Source organism: Lepisosteus platostomus, chromosome 8 (genome assembly GCF_059453375.1).
Source record: "Lepisosteus platostomus isolate fLepPlt1 chromosome 8, fLepPlt1.hap1, whole genome shotgun sequence".
Taxonomy (NCBI): domain Eukaryota; kingdom Metazoa; phylum Chordata; class Actinopteri; order Semionotiformes; family Lepisosteidae; genus Lepisosteus; species Lepisosteus platostomus.
Genome location: NC_142618.1, coordinates 18156553 through 18178795, shown reverse-complemented (window position 1 = coordinate 18178795; position 22243 = coordinate 18156553). Strand labels below are relative to the sequence as shown.

At 44.3% G+C, this 22243-nt stretch overlaps 1 protein-coding gene across 9 annotated transcripts in view; it reads right to left on the bottom strand.

Moving 5' to 3' along the window:
- The window catches only part of LOC148656971 (neural cell adhesion molecule 1-like), a 77389-nt gene that overhangs the window by 1757 nt on the left and 53389 nt on the right, over positions 1–22243 (bottom strand). For 5 of the 9 annotated variants that reach the window (XM_088644286.1, XM_088644283.1, XM_088644277.1 and 2 more), the window contains 4 exons: positions 13929–14192; positions 12387–12650; positions 11090–11353; positions 1887–2150 (listed from right to left, as the gene is read on the bottom strand). In XM_088644286.1, the coding sequence (XP_088500412.1) occupies positions 1887–2150; positions 11090–11353; positions 12387–12650; positions 13929–14192 (1056 nt within the window). Of the gene's footprint in view, positions 1–1886; positions 2151–9976; positions 10404–10661; positions 10803–11089; positions 11354–12386; positions 12651–13928; positions 14193–22243 lie in introns of those variants that run through there. The other 4 variants (XM_088644284.1, XM_088644279.1, XM_088644278.1 and 1 more) reach the window with 4 other exon arrangements.

Sequence of the window (22243 nt, the reverse complement as noted above, 5' to 3'; positions counted from 1 at the left end):
GAAACACTGACTGTCCTCTGTCAGGTTAAACTCTGTGGACACAATGTAGACACTTACTGTCCTCTGTCAGGTTAAACAGTGTGAACACAATGGAGACACTGACTGTCCACTATCAGGTTAAACACTATGGACAAACTGACTGTCCACTGTCAGATTAAACACTGGACACAATGGACACACTGACTGTAGTCTGTCAGGTTAAACTCTGTGGACACAATGGAGACACTTACTGTCCTCTGTCAGGTAAAACTCTGTGGACACAATGAACACACTGACTGTCCACTGTCGGGTTAAATACTGTGGACACAATGGAGACACTGACTGTCCACTATCAGGTTAAACACTATGGACACACTGACTGTCCACTGTCAGGTTAAACACTGGACACAATGGACTGTCAGGTTAAACTCTGTGGACACAAATGACACCCTGACTGGACACTGACAGGTTAAACACTGTGGACACAATGGAGACAATGACTGTCCACTGTTAATTTAAACACTGATGACACAATGGCGACATTGCCTGTCCACTGTCACGTTAAACACTGTTTCAGACATTATTCTTTCACAGTAAATTTAATGCACAAAGGGGAAATGAAGTGATACAGTCTGGCAGCTACTGTCATGAATTTTAATAAACTACCATATCTCACCGAGGCAGTGCTCCTCAGGTCTGACTGGGAGTGTCTCAGTGCTGACTGGGTTAGAGGCCACACAGCTGTAGGAGTGAGAGAGTCCTTCTGTCTCCAGAGGGAGAGTCAATTTAGTGCACACAGGGGATACAGGGGCTACTTACTGTCCATTGTCAGATTAAGCACTGGACACAATGGAGACACTGACTGTCCTCTGTCAGGTTAAACACTGTGGACACAATGGAGACACTGACTGTCCTCTGTCAGGTTAAACACTGTGGACACAATGGAGACACTTACTGTCCTCTGTCGCGTTAAACACGGTAGTAACAATGGAGATGCTGACTGTCCTCTGTCAAGTTAAACACGGTGGACACACTGACTGTCCACTTTCAGGTTAAATACTGTGGACACAATGAACATACTGACTTTCCACTGTCAGTTTAAACACTGTAGACACAATGGAGACACTGACTGTCCTCTACCAGGTTAAAAACTGTGGACACAATGGAGACACTGACTGTCTTCTATCAGGTTAAACACTGTGGACACAATGGAGATGCTGACTGTCCACTTGTCACGCCCTCTGCAGCCAGAGGGCGATCCTACTCTGTCCTGTCCCTAGTTTCCTGCCTGCTGTCCTTCCAGTCCCTCTCTTTCCCTTGGGCTTTATATTTCCGGGTCTTGCACTCTGTCCTCGCTCAGCATTGACATTCGGATGTCCTGAGACCCGCCTAGCCCCAGGTCTCCCCACGTCCGCTCCCTGAGGGCATTGGTTTCTATACGGCACTCCTGAACTCTTTGCACTTCAAGCCCGGGCCTTTTTCCCGTTCCGCCACTACGCATATGGGTCTTTTTCTGTTCTCCTGCTCTCCACGGTTAGTCCCTTTGGACATCTGTGACACCACTGTTAGATTAAACACTATGGACACCCTGACTGTCCACTGTCAGGTTACATACTGTGGACACAAGGGAGACACTTACTGTCCTCTGTCAGGTTAAACTCATTTGGAAACAAATGACACCCTGACTGGACACTGACAGGTTAAACACCGTGGACACAATGGACACACTGATTGTCCACTGTTAATTTAACCACTGTGGACACAATGGCGACATTGCCTGTCCACTGTCACATTAAACACTGTTTCAGACATTATTCTTTCACAGTAAATTTAATGCACAAAGGGGAAATAAAGTGATACAGTCTGGCAGATACTGTCACGAATTTTATTCAACTACTGTATCTCACCAAAGCAGTGCTCCTCAGGTCTGACTGGGAGTGTCTCATTGCTGACTGGGTTAGAGGCCACACAGCTGTAGGAGTGAGAGAGTCCTTCTGTCTCCAGAGGGAGAGTCAGGGGGGTGTTGAGATCAGGGTTGCTGGTGTGGTTGAGTGTCTCTCCCTCTCTCTGCCAGGACAGGGTCACCTCTCTCCCGTTACTCACAGAACACAGCAGAGAGCAGCTCTCACAGACTCTGATCACTCTGGACACCTGAGGTCTGGACACTCTGTCTGTAGAGACATGAACTGAAATGTAAACTCAGAGAAATGCAGAGAGACAACAGCAGATAGTTCAGACCTAATTCTTCACCTGCTGACAAAAATCTGTGGTGCTCTGTACACAGATACAGAACACTGTGGACACAAGCAACACACTGACTGACCACTGTCAGGTTAAACACTGTTAGAGACAGGACTCTTTCAGAGTGAATTTCATGCACACAGGGGATACACGGGATACTCACTGTACACTGTCAGGTTAAAGGTTGTGGAAGTCCACTGGGTATCCAGGCTCATCACTGTATAAACCCCACTGTCATTTGTTCTCAGATCCCAGATTTGGAAGAATCCAGATTGATTGTCCCAGGTCACTCTGTCTTTGAAGTCTGGTTGAGTGTTAGTTATCGTCCCATTAAATACTTCTGCAACCGTGCGGACAGAAGCACTATCTCCTTGTTTTAGATCTATGAACTGTGACACTTGGACCCTTGGAAACGTGACAGACTCTCCCACAATGCCTTTTACTTCCCGCTGCAGAGTGGGAGACAGATGTGTCCCTGTGGAGGAGAGAGAAGGAGGGACTGTTCAGCTTTAATTAAAGTCAAAAACAGTATCTCTCTATTATAAAATTACATCCCTGATATTTTTTATTGAAACCATCGTAAGTTTGAACAAATTTTATACTACAGGTATGAAGTTCAATGACTTTTTAGTCAAAGAGGCTCTTCATCGGCAGTGTGAATCTTTTCTCAAATGTTTACTTTTAATTTTAAAATCAGTGTGTCTCCGAACACAGTCAGAGCTCTGGTCAGTTATTTAGTCTGTAACAGCAGCTCTGACTGCAGTATCAGTGTGTCTCTGAACACAGTGAGAGCTCTGGTCAGTTATTTAGTCTGTAACAGCAGCTCTGACCGCAGTATCAGTGTGTCTCTGAACACAGTGAGAGCTCTGGTCAGTTATTTAGTCTGTAACAGCAGCTCTGACTGCAGTATCAGTGTGTTTCTGAACACAGTCAGAGCTCTGGTCAGTTATTTAGTCTGTAATAGCAGCTCTGACTGCAGTATCAGTGTGTCTCTGAACACAGTCAGAGCTCTGGTCAGTTATTTAGTCTGTAACAGCAGCTCTGACTGCAGTATCAGTGTTGTTTTGTCCATCAGTCTCTGTAATTATCTGAGTGCCAGGGTTGTCTGTACTGACTCTGAATGTAACACTTCTTTGATAATGATCTCTGCTAGATTTGTATTTGTTTAAAGTCTGGTGGCTCTGATTCTCTCAGTCCAGAAGAGTGTACAGTATCTTTGTGTGGAAAGTGGATTTCCTCTGTCTGTCTTGATAGTGTCACCTGGAGGACTGTTTGCTGTTGGATGAGATTACTCCTGCTGGACAGGGCTACACTGAGGGAATCACAGCTGTGGTCATGACGGGTTCAGCAGTCATTCATCACTGAGGTCCTGTGCAGAATGTTACCTCCTTTGAGTTCACCTCATCCTCTGTTGGTATTTCCCCTAAACTACTGTACACTTCCTGTTGCTTCTTTATTGCACTTTCAACCTGCAAACATGTTCTGGACTTTTCTGACCACAAGGCTGCTTACTGGACCTGACAGCTGACAGTAAGTGGACTGGCCTTCTGTTCTCTGAAGGTACAGGTGAACTCAGCTCGTGTGGGAGAGGAGATTCACACCTGCCCTCAGTGTAGCTCAGCTCTTTGCAGTGATGCCCCAGCACAGATCACTGACAGTCTGGCTCCTTGCAAAAGGCACCTCTCTTGCTCCTGGTATACTTCTGGTACACGAGTGAACTGCACTCTGGGAAGTAGGTGGTGTCTTGTCATCGCTGACCAGTTCTCAATCCAGCTGAGAAATGTTCTCATGGTTTTGCAACAAGCAACAGCAGTAATAAGCATCAACCAAACTTGCAATACGGTGTAGCCATTAGGAATAGTTCAGTTTATAACATTTCACTGATTTCTGATTTATATTTCCAAATTTACTGTATTACTCTGACTGCAGTATCAGTGTTGTTTTGTCCATCAGTCTCAGTAATTATCTGAGGGCCAGGGTTGTCTTAGACAAGTCATTTAAGGGTGTTTTTCTTTAAAAGGATAAAAAGGGTGCTTATGTATTTGTCGGGTTCACATATTAATTATAAAATAATGGAAAAAGTAAATATATTAAGAAAAATCAAAATATTTATTTTGAAAGAAATAGGTGCTCGGGAGGGCCAACAATTGAGCTTAGTTGATTGCTGATGACAGATGGAAGACTTAATGTAATATCTAAAAATGTAATTAGTTTGTTTCTTGCATTTATTATTTCCTTATTTCACACTGTTGAGTTTTTACTGTCCAAGCTCTCCCGTGACCCTGAATTAGATGAAGCAGCTAGAAGATGGACAGATGGGGTTTACAGTGTTTTTTTAAAACAGTTTTTTTAAAACAAGTTGTTAACCATTGTTTTAGATTTTGTCTATTGTGATTAGCCTTTTTTTAAATACAATTGTTGGAAATAATGCTTTTTACCTAGGTACTTTTAAAATGTTAATGTTCTAAGTTAAAGATAATTACCCTTGTAGAATTTCAAATTTAATAATAATAATAATAATAATAATAATAATAATAATAATAATTCCTTACACTTATACAGCACTTTTCTGGACACTCCACTCAAAGCGCTTTACAGATAATGGGGACCCCCTCCTCCACCACCCCCAGTGTGCAGCCCCACCTGGATGACACACACCAGCTCTCAGTGTGGAGAGCAGAGTGATGAAGCCAGTTCAGAGATGGGGACTATTCGGAGGCCATGATGGGTAAAGACCAGGGGGAAATTTGGCCAGGATCCTGGGGTAACATACCTACTCTTTTCGAGAAACGCCCTGGGATTTTTAATGACCACAGAGAATCTAGACCTCAGTTTTACGTCTCATCCGCAGGAAGGCGACTTTTTACAGTGTAGTGTCCCCGTCACTATACTGAGGCATTAGGACCCACATGGACCGCAGGGTGAGCGCCCCCTGCTGGCCTCACTAACACCTCTTCCAGCAGCAACCTTAGCTTTCCAGGAACTGGCCAGGCTCCCTCCTGCTGAGGTTCAGTGGGCTGCCAGATGGGAGCTGCAGGCTTCTGCACTTCAGAAACATTATGTACTCGATTATAATAGGTCATTTTTTTGACGGGGTTTACATTAGGATGATCAACAGCAGGAATTTTTCACTCACACTTGAACAAGCTGATTAAGAATATGTTGTCCTGCACATTGAGGGGTCCCCTGGCAGTCGTCTGGCTCACTTATGCTCAAGGCCCTGGGATGGATTGTCTTGAAAAAGAAAGGAGCTACTGGAGGAGTAGTCAGGTGTTCGTTTGGAGACAATCGGAGAGCTAGACGGACACTATCTGTTCTACAAAGCAGAGCTCTATCAGGATTAACTGCTGTAAGAAAACAAACTGGCTAAAATGACTGAAGCTTCCAGGAAAGATCACAGTAGAATTTCTCATAAAGAAGTGATATTTTAATGATTTTCTACCCTTCCGATTAATTTAAATACAAAAGTATAATAATAGACTGCAGTGTTGTCATGCAGTTTTCTTACTTCCTGTAATTGAAATATGAACAAGTTTTATTCTAAATGGTGGGGTCGTTTGTATCTGAAAGTGATGATCAATCTGAAACTACCCACAAGCAAAGTCAAACACAAAATACTCCAACATACAGTTATACAGTAATACATAGAATACAATTTATAAAATGTAATGAGTGCTATTACTACTATCAGTACTGCTGCCCCTACTAACAATATCATCAGCCTTATTAATAATACTATAGCTGCTCCTAATAATGGGCTCTTACCAGAAATCCAGCAGACATACAGCAGAATAAAGCTCATTGTATTCAACGTATGTGTGACTCCAATGAAGCGACAGACACAGACTGAAGACTGAAGAGCTCACACTGACCCAGGGGAACAGAGCTCCCACTGCACTTCTGCTTTCTGTAACCTGCTCTCCGCTCTGAAGACTCCTCCTTCACATGCTGTCACGATACATTTCAGTCAGAAATATATTTACCAGGCCTCTGTAGACGTATCAGGACAGCTACAGGACAGGTGTAGACTACAGTCCCAACAAGTTGTATTTTTGATGACGGAATTCATATGAATGACTAGTGCAATTCAAGACAGATTTCACATCGTCACACTATCACATCATCGTACGATAGGTTCAACCCAGTGATTTCAAGTAACCTGAAGTATTCGGACACGTTCACTGTCAGTCAGTTTCAGAGTTTAAAAGTCTGGTTGCACATTCCAGTGCCGTTTCCAATCAAATAATCAGACACACCTTCTACCTGCCTACTTTAACCAGCCTGACACACCACTCCTTGCTCAGTGTCGGGTTTCACCAAGATAGAGCTGCACCGTTCCCCATTCCCCGTTCCCCGTTCCCCGTTCCCTGTTCCCCGTTCCCCAAGATTTCTAGGTTTTTGGTTCTGACCCCTGGCTTTGTCTCTGCCTTGAATCTCTACTTGGTTACTATGTATTTACTGTTTTTTTACCCTGACCTCCTGACCCACATTTTGGGATAAACTCCTGCTGGTACTTTAGAGTTCAGAGGATTCTGCTTAGGGTCCTTAACACTGCCATCGTTCCTTACATGATCAATAAAGATGAGAGAGTCAAGCCCAGAAGCAGCCATGTGTGTCCAGGCCATGATATGAGCTCCACCAGGCTGCACAGAGGAGGAGGTGACACTGGAGCATCTTCCTCCACACTTTAACCTCTCTGTCACTCTGCTGAAGGTTTGTCTTAGTCACACCTGTCTTAAACCTTTGTTCCAAAACTCTTCTTTGTCATTTTTGTATTTTAGTAGTTCTGTCATTCTCAGTAGTCAGTACAATATAAAGGGATAGTAGAGAGGTAGGGATAGCCGACTCTGGGATTAACCCACCTGGGTGAAGAAATGACAGCACTGGCTGTAATATCAGCAACACCGTCCCAACCCTACTCCACAGGGAGCTGCTGCAGGGGTGTGGCTGGGTGGAGGGAGGGCAGCTAGAAAAGATGTGTAGAAACAATGATAATATTTGACCTTCTCCTGAGCTTCTGTTAAACAACACCATTTCTGAGCAAAATGTGGGTGAACATGTATTATAATAATAATAATAATAAACTTTATTTTATATAGCGCCTTTAAAGGTGGCTTCTCAAAGCGCTTTACAGGATGACAATAACAATAAATAAGAAGACTACAACAATAAATAAGAAAATTTCACAAGACAGGACACAATTATAATTACAACAACACAACAATAACAATAGAGGAGACCGTGGAAGATGGTATTAAGAAGAGCAGAGGGGTGAAGAATGGAACCAGTTAAGTAAAGGCTTTTCTGAAAAGGAGGGTTTTGAGTCTGGATTTGAAGGAGTTTAGAGAAGGTGACTCTCTAATATCCTTGGGCAAAGAGTTCCAGAGCTTGGGGGCATAGCAGGAGAAGGCCCTGTCGCCCATACAATGTAGACGGGCTTGGGGGACAGTAAGGAGGGCAGAATTTGAAGAGCGGAGGTTGCGAGGTGGGGAGTAGGGCGATAAAAGTTCAGACAGGTATTGAGGTGCCAAGCCATGTAAAGCCTTGTAGGTGAGCATGAGGATTTTAAAGTCTACGCGGAATTTGACCGGAAGCCAGTGCAAGGACTCCAGGATAGGAGTAATGTGAACACTTGCACTAGATCTGGTCAGGATTCTGGCTGCTGAATTTTGGACATACTGCAGCTTGTTCAGAGTAGATTTAGATACCCCAGGGAGCAGAGCATTGCAGTAGTCAATTCGAGAGAATACAAATATGTTGATCAGTTTTTCAGCCACAGTTAATGATAGCATAGGGCGTAGTCTTGCGATATTTCTAAGGTGAAAAAAAGATGTTTTGACAGTATGCTGTACATGTGGGTCGAATGTTAAGCCAGAATCGAATATAACCCCAAGGTTTTTCAATTTTGATTGGAGCTCAAGTACAGAGCCATCTACAGACAGGGTTACAGGACTGGCTTTACGAAGTTGATGGGGGGTACCAATAAGCATGACTTCAGTCTTGTCACAGTTAAGATGAAGGAAGTTTTGAGTCATCCAAATTTTTATGTCAGAGATGCAATTAGATAGAATAGAGACAGCCACATCAGTGTATTGCTGCTCTAGAACTGGTGCACTTGTCTTTTTCACTCAGCTCTAGCTGTTTTCATCTCTGGGACCTCCAGCGTCATCATGAAACCTCGCCAGACCAAGCATGTTAATCCCAATGAATATCGAACATCAGGAACTGAAAAATGAAAAGAATATTATTGTGAGGTATGAAATGAGACACTGACAAAAATGGGATGTACTGTCCTTCAGAAAAAGTTCTTCCTAAGATTTGAGGACTCAAAGAAATATGGTTGAATTGAGGCAAGTAATGGAAGAGGTCAGCTTCAGAGGGAAGGGAGAGAGATTAGAGAGAGACCGAAGGCTGCTTTGGATGAGGTTAAAGATCTCAAACAGGTCAACACTGCAGTCCAGACCAGACATGAGTCTCTGATTCTTCCAGCAGGGCTCTGTCTCACTGATCTGAGCTCAGTGTTACGGTATCATGACACCAGTTTCATTTGTCCCTGCTCATGTTAATATGCACCCCAACAGTGATCCTGGGAAAGCATAGATCTACTCTTACTTAGAGACAGATTGCAAGAAGTCCATCGCACTTACCTGATTAAGAACTTCAGTAAGAACTGCAATGTAGACGCACGTAAAGGGCTTGAAATTCATGTCTGAAGCTATTGAACCTGAGAAAGGACTGTCGATTTGGAAAATTACAAATTCGAAGCGTTCAGTGACCCTTTATCAGCTGTTACTGCTGCTGGACAGAAGAGGCACTCCAGTCTCATACCCTCCAGTGACGATTATGGGAAACTGACACGCCTTTTTCTCTGTACTGTAAATAATGCTAACTTTAACAGTTTAATTATTGTAACCTTTCAAATAAATGATAGTGCTTAACATTGATGCAAACTCCACAACAATTTCTGACGTCTGAAAACTGGCACAAAAATCTCTCCTTTTACCTCAGATTCACTCTGTTTCCCTCTATAAAACTACTATTCTTTTACCACAGATTCACTCTGTTTCCCTCTGTAAAGCTCCTCTCTTTCTCTCCTCTGAGTCCTGAGTATGTCTGCTCTCTCTCTGCCTCTCTTGCTCTTACCAGCTCTGTCACTAGCTCACCCGCTGTGATGAACGGGGCAATAAAACTGTCCATCAGCCTGTATTTCCCCACCCTGTAGGCCAGCCAGGAGCGCTCGTCTCGATACGTCTAACCAAGAGTTCATGATCCATATCTGACCCACTGCCTCTCCTCTACAGTTTGATACATTTAACACCAATCAGAACAGGTCTAAACCTCAACAATTGAAAGGTGATGAAGTTCAACACAAACCCCATCAGCTCAGGTTTTCTTGTCTTACAGAGAGTCTGAGAAAAGACAGTGAGAGGTTCCCAGACATTGTCTACAGCCTGAGAGGACCCTACTCCCACCCCACTGTGAGTCTCCCAGTCACATCGGCACTGGGTGTCTCACAACACCATGGGGTTATGGAGTTAGGTTTGATCTGTACAGGAGTCTGACCCCCACAGATTCAGAGACTCCTGGTTCCTGAATCTGAATAGTCTATTTGATGTCTCCTCTTCCCTCTGTCTCTGGAATTGTAATCTCACACTACTGTGGGTCTGTATCTACTTGTGCTGTACAAGTATATTATACTGTAACAAACTCTTGATCTTAAACCCCTGTTATGTATCAGACTGTAATAAAACTCCAGTCAAGTTATCAAACCATTTATTTCAAAAGAGATTGAATTACTCAAACAAAGAACATAAGCAAGTTACATACACAAGTGAAATATTACAGCTTAGTGAGGCAGGAGATAATACACACTGTAACGTTTGCTTGTAAAGTGACTCAGGGTCGTGGGGACTTGAGCCCGTCCCAGCAAGCAACGGGCACAGAGCAGGATAGGACACCAGTCCACTGTAGGGCAGACACACAGAGGCAAATTAGCCTCCCAGTATGTCTTTGGGCTGTGGGAACACTGGGCTAACACACAAGCTCCACACAGATAGCATCAGAGGAACTGAATCCAGGGTCCAACACTGTTCAATTCCATTTTGTGTTTTGTTGTTTTTTGCTTTTGTTTTTTAGGTGTTCTGTGATATATTGGGTGGATTTTCACTTCTCTTTCCTCTGTCCTGCAGTAAACACACAAAGACAGAGCAATATATCAGTGGACATCATTGGACACAGAGCAGTCCAGCACACACTGCGCAGTATCCTGAGGGGAAAGGGGGCAGTCAGCACACACAGCTCCTCTTCCATCACTCTCCAGAGCAGTGGAGGGTCTCGGCAGTGGACTGCTGCGACTAGAGTACCTATAGAGGGTAAAGACTGAACTAGAGGTGAGGACCCTCCAAACTCAAGACAAACTCCAGAGCCTGTAATACACTTGCCTGCCTCTCACTCTGTCAGCCTCTTCAGGATGAGCTCATTCCTAATCACAGCCAGGACTGCGGACACAGTCAGCACTCCGAACACTGACACAGTTACAAAGTGCACAGCTGCTAAAATCACACTCCCACTGCTCCCAGTACCTGTGAAACAGCAGAGAGAGAGAGTAATACACAACACTACAGGACATGAACACTGCACTGAGAGAGAGGGGTTAATACAGTCCAGACACACTGACTGGACACTACAGGACATTAACACTGCACTGAGAGAGAGGGGTTAATACAGTCCAGACACACTGACTGGACACTACAGGACATTAACACTGCACTGAGAGAGAGCAGTTAATACACTCCAGACAAAATAAGAAATCAAGTGACTCAAGTGAGGCAGCTACTGTCGAAAAGTTTATTTGACTCCCGTATCTTACCAAAGCAGTGCTCCTCAGGTCTGACTGGGACTGTCTCATTGCTGACTGGGTTAGAGGCCACACAGCTGTAGGAGTGAGAGAGTCCTTCTGTCTCCAGAGGGAGAGTCAGGGGGGTGTTGAGATCAGGGTTGCTGGTGTGGTTGAGTGTCTTTCCCTCTCTCTGCCAGGACAGGGTCACCTCTCTCCCGTTACTCACAGAGCACAGCAGAGAGCAGCTCTCACTGACCTGAGACACTCTGGACACCTGAGGTTTGGACACTCTGTCTGTAGAGACATGACCAGAATTGTAAACTTTGTCTGCAGAGAGACAACAGCAGACAGTACAGACCCAATTCTGGACCTGCTGACAAATTGCTGCAGTGCTCTGTACACAGAATACAGAACACCGTGGACACAAGTGATGCATAGCTTAAACACTGTAAGAGACAGGATTCTGTCAGACTGATTTTCATCCACACAGGAGACACAATGGAGACACTTACTGTCCTCTGTCAGTTTAAACACGGTGGACAAACTGACTGTCCACTGTCAGATTAAACACTGGACACAATGGACAAACTGACTGTTTTCTGAGAGGTTAAACACTGTGGACACAAAGGACACAATGACTGTCCAATGTCAGGTTAAATCTTGGACACAATGGACACACTGACTGTCCTCTGTCAGGTTAAACTCTGTGGACACAATGTAGACACTTACTGTCCTCTGTCAGGTTAAACAGTGTGAACACAATGGAGACACTGACTGTCCACTATCAGGTTAAACACTATGGACAAACTGACTGTCCACTGTCAGATTAAACACTGGGCACAATGGACACACTGACTGTAGTCTGTCAGGTTAAACTCTGTGGACACAATGGAGACACTTACTGTCCTCTGTCAGGTAAAACTCTGTGGACACAATGAACACACTGACTGTCCACTGTCGGGTTAAATACTGTGGACACAATGGAGACACTGACTGTCCACTATCAGGTTAAACACTAGGGACAGACTGACTGTCCACTGTCAGGTTAAACACTGGACACAATGGACTGTCAGGTTAAACTCTGTGGACACAAATGACACCCTGACTGGACACTGACAGGTTAAACACTGTGGACACAATGGAGACAATGACTGTCCACTGTTAATTTAAACACTGAGGACATAATGGCGACATTGCCTGTCCACTGTCACGTTAAACACTGTTTCAGACATTACTCTTTCACAGTAAATTTAATGCACAAAGGGGAAATGAAGTGATACAGTCTGGCAGCTACTGTCATGAATTATAATAAACTACCGTGTCTCACCGAGGCAGTGATCCTCAGGTCTGACTGGGACTGTCTCATTGCTGACTGGGTTAGAGGCCACACAGCTGTAGGAGTGAGAGAGTCCTTCTGTCTCCAGAGGGAGAGTCAGGGGGGTGTTGAGATCAGGGTTGCTGGTGTGGGACAGTGTCTCTCCCTCTCTCTGCCAGGACAGGGTCACCTCTCTCCCATTACTCACAGAGCACAACAGAGAGCAGCTCTCACTGACTCTGATCATTCTGTTTACTTGGGGTTTAGACACTCTATCTGTAGAGACATGACCTGAAATGTAAACTCTGTCTGCAGAGAGACAACAGCAGACAGTACAGACCCAGTTCTGGACCTGTTGACAAAAAGCTGCGGTGCTCTGTACACAGAATACAGAACACTGTGGACACAAGTGATATACTGACTGACCACTGTCAGGTTAAACACTGTAAGAGACAGGACTCTTTCAGAGTCAATTTAGTGCACACAGGGGATACAGGGGCTACTTACTGTCCATTTTCAGATTAAGCACTGGACACAATGGAGACACTGACTGTCCTCTGTCAGGTTAAACACTGTGGACACAATGGAGACACTTACTGTCCTCTGTCACGTTAAACACGGTAGTAACAATGGAGATGCTGACTGTCCTCTGTCAAGTTAAACACGGTGGACACACTGACTGTCCATTTTCAGGTTAAATACTGTGGACACAATGAACAATCTGACTTTCCACTGTCAGGTTAAACACTGTGGACACAATGGAGACACTGACTGTCCTCTACCAGGTTTAACACTGTGGACACAATGGAGACACTGACTGTCCTCTACCAGGTTAAACACTGTGGACACAATGGAGATGCTGACTGTCCACTTGTCACGCCCTCTGCAGCCAGAGGGCGATCCTACTCTGTCCTGTCCCTAGTTTCCTGCCTGCTGTCCTTCCGGTCCCTCTCTTTCCCTTGGGCTTTATATTTCTGGGTCTTGCACTCTGCCCTCACTCAGCATTGACGTTCGGATGTCCTGACACCCGCCTAGCCCCAGGTCTCCCCACGTCCGCTACCTGAGGGCATAGGTTTCTATACGGCACTCCTGAACTCTTTGCACTTCGAGCCCGGGCCTTTTTCCCGTTCCGCCGCTACGCATACAGTATGGGTCTTTTTCTGTTCTCCTGCTCTCCACGGTTAGTCCCTTTGGACATCCGTGACACCACTGTTAGATTAAACACTATGGACACCCTGACTGTCCACTGTCAGGTTACATACTGTGGACACAAGGGAGACACTTACTGTCCTCTGTCAGGTTAAACTCATTTGGAAACAAATGACACCCTGACTGGACACTGACAGGTTAAACACTGTGGACACAATGGACACACTAATTGTCCACTGTTAATTTAACCACTGTGGACACAATGGCGACATTGCCTGTCCACTGTCACATTAAACACTGTTTCAGACATTACTCTTTCACAGCAAATTTAATGCACAAAGGGGAAATAAAGTGATACAGTCTGGCAGATACTGTCATGAATTTTATTCAACTACCGTGTCTCACCGAGGCAGTGATCCTCAGGTCTGACTGGGAGTGTCTCAGTGCTGACTGGGTTAGAGGCCACACAGCTGTAGGAGTGAGAGAGTCCTTCTGTCTCCAGAGGGAGAGTCAGGGGGGTGTTGAGATCAGGGTTGCTGGTGTGGTTGAGTGTCTCTCCCTCTCTCTGCCAGGACAGGGTCACCTCTCTCCCGTTACTCACAGAGCACAGCAGAGAGCAGCTCTCACTGCCCTGGGACACTCTGGACACCTGAGGCTTGGACACTCTGTCTGTAGAGACATGAACTGAAATGTAAACTCTGTCTGCAGAGAGACAACAGCAGACAGTACAGACCCAGGTCTGGACCTGCTGACAAAAAGCTGCTGTGCTCTGTACACAGAATACAGAACACTGTAGACACAAGCAACACACTGACTGACCACTGTCAGGTTAAACACTGTTATAGACAGGACTCTTTCAGAGTGAATTTCATGCACACAGGGGATATAGGGGTACTCACTGTACACTGTCAGGTTAAAGATTGTGGAAGTCCACTGGGTACCCAGGCTCATCACTGTATAAACCCCACTGTCATTTGTTCTCAGATCCCAGATTTGGAAGAATCCAGATTGACTGTCCCAGGTCACTCTGTCTTTGAAGTCTGGTTGAGTGTTAGTTATCGTCCCATTAATTACTTCTGCAACCGTGCGGACAGTAGCACTATCTCCTTGTTTTAGATCTATGACCTGTGACACTTGGACACTTGGAAACGTGACAGACTCTCCCACAATGCCTTTTACTTCCCGCTGCAGAGTGGGAGACAGATGTGTCCCTGTGGAGGAGAGAGAAGGAGGGACTGTTCAGCTTTAATTAAAGTCAAAAACAATATCTCTCTATTATAAAATTACATCCCTGATATTTTTTATTGAAACCATCGTAACTTTGAACAAATTTTATACTACAGGTATGAAGTTCAATGACTTTTTAGTCAAAGAGGCTCTACATCGGCAGTGTGAATCTTTTCTCAAAAGTTTACTTTTAATTTTAAAATCAGTGTGTCTCTGAACACAGTCAGAGCTGTGGTCAGTTATTTAGTCTGTAATAGCAGCTCTGACTGCGGTATCAGTGTGTCTTTGAACACAGTCAGAGCTCTGGTCAGTTATTTAGTCTGTAACAGCAGCTCTGACTGCAGTATCAGTCTGTCTCTGAACACAGTCAGAGCTCTGGTCAGTTATTTAGTCTGTAATAGCAGCTCTGACTGCAGTATCAGTGTGTCTCTGAACACAGTGAGAGCTCTGGTCAGTTATTTAGTCTGTAACAGCAGCTCTGACTGCAGTATCAGTGTGTCTCTGAACACAGTGAGAGCTCTGGTCAGTTATTTAGTCTGTAATAGCAGCTCTGACTGCAGTATCAGTGTGTCTCTGAACACAGTGAGAGCTCTGGTCAGTTATTTAGTCTGTAATAGCAGCTCTGACTGCAGTATCAGTGTGTCTCTGAACACAGTCAGAGCTCTGGTCAGTTATTTAGTCTGTAATAGCAGCTCTGACTGCAGTATCAGTGTGTCTTTGAACACAGTCAGAGCTCTGGTCAGTTATTTAGTCTGTAACAGCAGCTCTGACTGCAGTATCAGTCTGTCTCTGAACACAGTCAGAGCTCTGGTCAGTTATTTAGTCTGTAATAGCAGCTCTGACTGCGGTATCAGTGTGTCTTTGAACACAGTCAGAGCTCTGGTCAGTTATTTAGTCTGTAACAGCAGCTCTGACTGCAGTATCAGTCTGTCTCTGAATACAGTCAGAGCTCTGGTCAGTTATTTAGTCTGTAACAGCAGCTCTGACTGCAGTATCAGTGTGTCTCTGAACACAGTGAGAGCTCTGGTCAGTTATTTAGTCTGTAATAGCAGCTCTGACTGCAGTATCAGTGTGTCTCTGAACACGGTCAGAGCTCTGGTCAGTTATTTAGTCTGTAACAGCAGCTCTGACTGCAGTATCAGTGTGTCTCTGAACACAGTCAGAGCTCTGGTCAGTTATTTAGTCTGTAACAGCAGCTCTGACTGCAGTATCAGTGTTGTTTTGTCCATCAGTCTCGGTAATTATCTGAGTGCCAGGGTTGTCTGTACTGACTCTGAATGTAACACTTCTTTGATAATGATCTCTGCTAGATTTGTATTTGTTTAAAGTCTGGTGGCTCTGATTCTCTTAGTCCAGAAGAGTGTACAGTATCTTTGTGTGGAAAGTGGATTTCCTCTGTCTCTCTTGATAGTGTCACCTGGAGGACTGTTTGCTGTTGGATGAGATTCCTCCTGCTGGACAGGGCTACACTGAGGGAATCACAGCTGTGGTCATGACGGGTTCAGCAGTCATTCATCACTGAGGTCCTGTGCAGAATGTTACCTCCTTTGAGTTCACCTCATCCTCTGTTGGTATTTCCCCTAAACTACTGTACACTTCCTGTTGCTTCTTTATTGCACTTTCAACCTGCAAACATGTTCTGGACTTTTCTGACCACAAGGCTGCTTACTGGACCTGACAGCTGACAGTAAGTGGACTGGCCTTCTGTTCTCTGAAGGTACAGGTGAACTCAGCTCGTGTGGGAGAGGAGATTCACACCTGCCCTCAGTGTAGCTCAGCTCTTCGCAGTGATTGCCCAGCACAGATCACTGACACTCCTTGCAAAAGGCACCTCTCTTGCTCCTGGTATACTTCTGGTACACGAGTGAACTGCACTCTGGGAAGTAGGTGGTGTCTTGTCATCGCTGACCAGTTTCAATCCAGCTGAGAAATGTTCTCATGGTTTTGCAACAAGCAACAGCAGTAATAAGCATCAACCAAGCTTGCAATACGGTGTAGCCATTAGGAATAGTTCAGTTTATAACATTTCACTGATTTCTGATTTATATTTCCAAATTTACTGTATTACTCTGACTGCATTATCAGTGTTGTTTTGTCCATCAGTCTCAGTAATTATCTGAGGGCCAGGGTTGTCTTAGACAAGTCATTTAAGGGTGTTTTGGTTTAAAAGGATAAAAAGGGTGCTTATGTATTTGTCGGGTTCACATATTAATTATAAAATAATGGAAAAAGTAAATATACTAAGAGAAATCAAAATATTTATTTTGAAAGAAATAGGTGCTCGGGAGGGCCAACAATTGAGCTTAGTTGATTGCTGATGACAGATGGAAGACTTAATGTAATATCTAAAAATGTAATTAGTTTGTTTCTTGCATTTATTATTTCCTTATTTCACACAGTTGAGTTTTTACTGTCCAAGCTCTCCCGTGACCCTGAATTAGATGAAGCAGCTAAAAGATGGACAGATGGGGTTTACAGTGTTTTTTAAAACAGTTTTTTTAAATCAAGTTGTTAACCATTGTTTTAGATTTTGTCTATTGTGATTAGCATTTTTTTAAATACAATCGTTGGAAATAATGCTTTTTACCTAGGTACTTTTAAAATGTTAATGTTCTAAGTTAAAAGATAATTACCCTTGTAGAATTTCAAATTTAATAATAATAATAATAATAATAATAATAATAATAATAATAATTCCTTACACTTGTACACTCCACTCAAAGCGCTTTACAGATAATGGGGACCCCCTCCTCCACCACCCCCAGTGTGCAGCCCCACCTGGATGACACACACCAGCTCTCAGTCTGGAGGAGAGCAGAGTGATGAAGCCAGTTCAGAGATGGGGATTATTCAGAGGCCATGATGGGTAAAGACCAGGGGGAAATCCTGGGGTAACATACCTACTCTTTTCGAGAAACGCCCTGGGATTTTTAATGACCACAGAGAATCTGGACCTCAGTTTTACGTCTCATCCGCAGGAAGGCGACTTTTTACAGTGTAGTGTCCCCGTCACTATACTGGGGCATTAGGACCCACATGGACTGTAGGGTGAGCGCCCCCTGCTGGCCCCACTAACACCTCTTCCAGCAGCAACCTTAGCTTTCCAGGAACTGGCCAGGCTCCCTCCTGCTGAGCTTCAGTGGGCTGCCAGATGGGAGCTGCAGGCTTCTGCACTTCAGAAACATTATGTACTCGATTATAATAGGTCATTTTTTTGACGGGGTTTACATTAGGATGATCAACAGCAGGAATTTTTCACTCACACTTGAACAAGCTGATTAAGAATATGTTGTCCTGCACATTGAGGGGTCCCCTGGCGGTCGTCCAGCTCACCTATGCTCAAGGCCCTGGGATGGATTGTCTTGAAAAAGAAAGGAGCTACTGGAGGAGTAGTCAGGTGTTCGTTTGGAGACAATCGGAGAGCTAGACGGACACTATCTGTTCTACAAAGCACAGCTCTATCAGGATTAACTGCTGTAAGAAAACAAACTGGCTAAAATGACTGAAGCTTCCAGGAAAGATCACAGTAGAATTTCTCATAAAGAAGTGATATTTTTATGATTTTCTACCCTTCCGATTAATTTAAATACAAAAGTATAATAATAGACTGCAGTGTTGCCATGCAGTTTTCTTACTTCCTGTAATTGAAATATGAACAAGTTTTATTCTAAATGGTGGGGTCGTTTGTATCTGAAAGTGATGATCAATCTGAAACTACCCACAAGCAAAGTCAAACACAAAATACTCCAACATACAGTAATACAGTAATACATTTAATACAATTTATAAAATGTAATGAGTGCTATTACTACTATCAGTACTGCTGCCCCTACTAACAATATCATCAGCCTTATTAATAATACTTTAGCTGCTACTAATAATGGGCTCTTACCAGAAATCCAGCAGACATACAGCAGAATAAAGCTCATTGTATTCAACGTATGTGTGACTCCAATACAGCGATAGACACAGACTGAAGACTGAAGAGCTCACACTGACCCAGGGGAACAGAGCTCCCACTGCACTTCTGCTTTCTGTAACCTGCTCTCCGCTCTGAAGACTCCTCCCTCACAATCTGTCACGAAACATTTCAGTCAGAAATATATTTACCAGGCCTCTGTAGACGTATCAGGACAGCTACAGGACAGGTGTAGACTACAGTCCCAACAATTTGTATTTTTGATGACGGAATTCATAATGAATGACTAGTGCAATTCAAGACAGATTTCACATCGTCACACTATCACATCATCGTACGATAGGTTCAACCCAGTGATTTCAAGTAACCTGAAGTATTCGGACACGTTCACTGTCAGTCAGTTTCCGAGTTTAAAAGTCTGGTTGCACATTCCAGTGCCGTTTCCAATTAAATAATCAGACACACCTTCTACCTGCCTACTTTAACCAGCCTGACACACCACTCCTTGCTCAGTGTCGGGTTTCACCAAGCTAGAGCTGCACCGTTCCCCATTCCCCGTTCCCCGTTCCCCAAGATTTCTAGGTTTTTGGTTCTGACCCCTGGCTTTGTCTCTGCCTTGAATCTCTACTTGGTTATTATGTATTTACTGTTTTTTTTACCCTGACCTCCTGACCCACATTTTGGGATAAACTCCTGCTGGTACTTTAGAGTTCAGAGGATTCTGCTTAGGGTCCTTAACACTGCCATCGTTCCTTACATGATCAATAAAGATGAGAGAGTCAAGCCCAGAAGCAGCCATGTGTGTCCAGGCCATGATATGAGCTCCACCAGGCTGCACAGAGGAGGAGGTGACACTGGAGCATCTTCCTCCACACTTTAACCTCTCTGTCGCTCTGCTGAAGGTTTGTCTTAGTCACACCTGTCTTAAACCTTTGTTCCAAAACTCTTCTTTGTCACATTTGTATTTTAGTAGTTCTGTCATTCTCAGTAGTCAGTACAATATAAAGAGATAGTAGAGAGGTAGGGATAGCCGACTCTGGGATTAACCCACCTGGGTGAAGAAATGACAGCACTGGCTGTAATATCAGCAACACCGTCCCAACCCTACTCCACAGGGAGCTGCTGCAGGGGTGTGGCTGGGTGGAGGGAGGGCAGCTAGAAAAGATGTGTGCAACGTTGTGTAGAAACAATGATAACATTTGACCTTCTCCTGAGCTTCTGTTAAACAACACCATTTCTGAGCAAAATGTGGGTGAACATGTATTGCTGCTCTAGAACTGGTGCACTTGTCTTTTTCACTCAGCTCTAGCTGTTTTCATCTCTGGGACCTCCAGCGTCATCATGAAACCTCGCCAGACCAAGCATGTTAATCCCAATGAATATCGAACATCAGGAACTGAAAAATGAAAAGAATATTATTGTGAGGTATGAAATGAGACACTGACAAAAATGGGATGTACTGTCCTTCAGAAAAAGTTCTTCCTAAGATTTGAGGACTCAAAGAAATATGGTTGAATTGAGGCAAGTAATGGAAGAGGTCAGCTTCAGAGGGAAGGGAGAGAGATTAGAGAGAGACCGAAGGCTGCTTTGGATGAGGTTAAAGATCTCAAACAGGTCAACACTGCAGTCCAGACCAGACATGAGTCTCTGATTCCTCCAGCAGGGCTCTGTCTCACTGATCTGAGCTCAGTGTTACGGTATCATGACACCAGCAGTTTCATTTGTCCCTGCTCATGTTAATATGCACCCCAACAGTGATCCTGGGAAAGCATAGATCTACTCTTACTTAGAGACAGATTGCAAGAAGTCCATCGCACTTACCTGATTAAGAACTTCAGTAAGAACTGCAATGTAGACGCACGTAAAGGGCTTGAAATTCATGTCTGAAGCTATTGAACCTGAGAAAGGACTGTCGATTTGGAAAATTACAAATTCGAAGCGTTCAGTGACCCTTTATCAGCTGTTACTGCTGCTGGACAGAAGAGGCACTCCAGTCTCATACCCTCCAGTGACGATTATGGGAAACTGACACGCCTTTTCCTCTGTACTGTAAATAATGCTAACTTTAACAGTTTAATTATTGTAACCTTTCAAATAAATGATAGTGCTTAACAGTGATGCAAACTCCACAACAATTTCTGACGTCTGAAAACTGGCACAAAAATCTCTCCTTTTACCCCAGATTCACTCTGTTTCCCTCTGTAAAGCTCCTCTCTCTCTCTCCTCTGAGTCCTGAGTATGTCTGCTCTCTCTCTGCCTCTCTTGCTCTTACCAGCTCTGTCACTAGCTCACCCCGCTGTGATGAACGGGGCAATAAAACTGTCCATCAGCCTGTATTTCCCCACCCTGTAGGCCAGCCAGGAGCGCTCGTCTCGATACGTCTAACCAAGAGTTCATGATCCGTATCTGACCCACTGCCTCTCCTCTACAGTTTGATACATTTAACACCAATCAGAACAGGTCTAAACCTCAACAATTGAAAGGTGATGAAGTTCAACACAAACCCCATCAGCTCAGGTTTTCTTGTCTTACAGAGACTCTGAGAAAAGACAGTGAGAGGTTCCCAGACATTGTCTACAGCCTGAGAGGACCCTACTCCCACCCCACTGTGAGTCTCCCAGTCACATCGGCACTTGGTGTCCTGCAGCCTCCCAACACCATGGGGTTATGGAGTTAGGTTTGATCTGTACAGGAGTCTGACCCCCACAGATTCAGAGACTCCTGGTTCCTGAATCTGAATAGTCTATTTGAAGTCTCCTCTTCCCTCTGTCTCTGGAATTGTAATCTCACACTACGGTGGGTCTGTATCTACTTGTGCTGTACAAGTATATTATAATAAACTCTAGATCTTAAACCCCTGTTATGTATCAGACTGTAATAAAACTCCAGTCAAGTTATCAAACCATTTATTTCAAATGAGATTGAATTACTCAAACAATGAACATAAGCAAGTTACATACACAAGTTAAATATTACAGCTTAGTGAGGCAGGAGATAATACACACTGTAACGCTTACTTGTAAAGTGACTCAGGGTCATGGGGACTGGAGCCCGTCCCAGCAAGCAACGGGCACAGAGCAGGATAGGACACCAGTCCACTGTAGGGCAGACACACAGAGGCAAATTAGCCTCCCAGTATGTCTTTGGGCTGTGGGAACACTGGGCTAACACACAAGCTCCACACAGATAGCATCCCAGGAACTGAATCCAGGGTCCAACACTGTGTTCAATTCCATTTGTTGTTTTGTTGTTTTTTGCTTTTGTTTTTTAGGTGTTCTGCGATATATTGGGTGGATTTTCACTTCTCTTTCCTCTGTCCTGCAGTAAACACACAAAGACAGAGCAATATATCAGTGGACATCATTGGACACAGAGCAGTCCAGCACACACTGCGCAGTATCCTGAGGGGAAAGGGGGCAGTCAGCACACACAGCTCCTCTTCCATCACTCTCCAGAGCAGTGGAGGGTCTCGGCAGTGGACTGCTGAGACTAGAGTACCTATAGAGGGTAAAGACTGAACTAGAGGTGAGGACCCTCCAAACTCAAGACAAACTCCAGAGCCTGTAATACACTT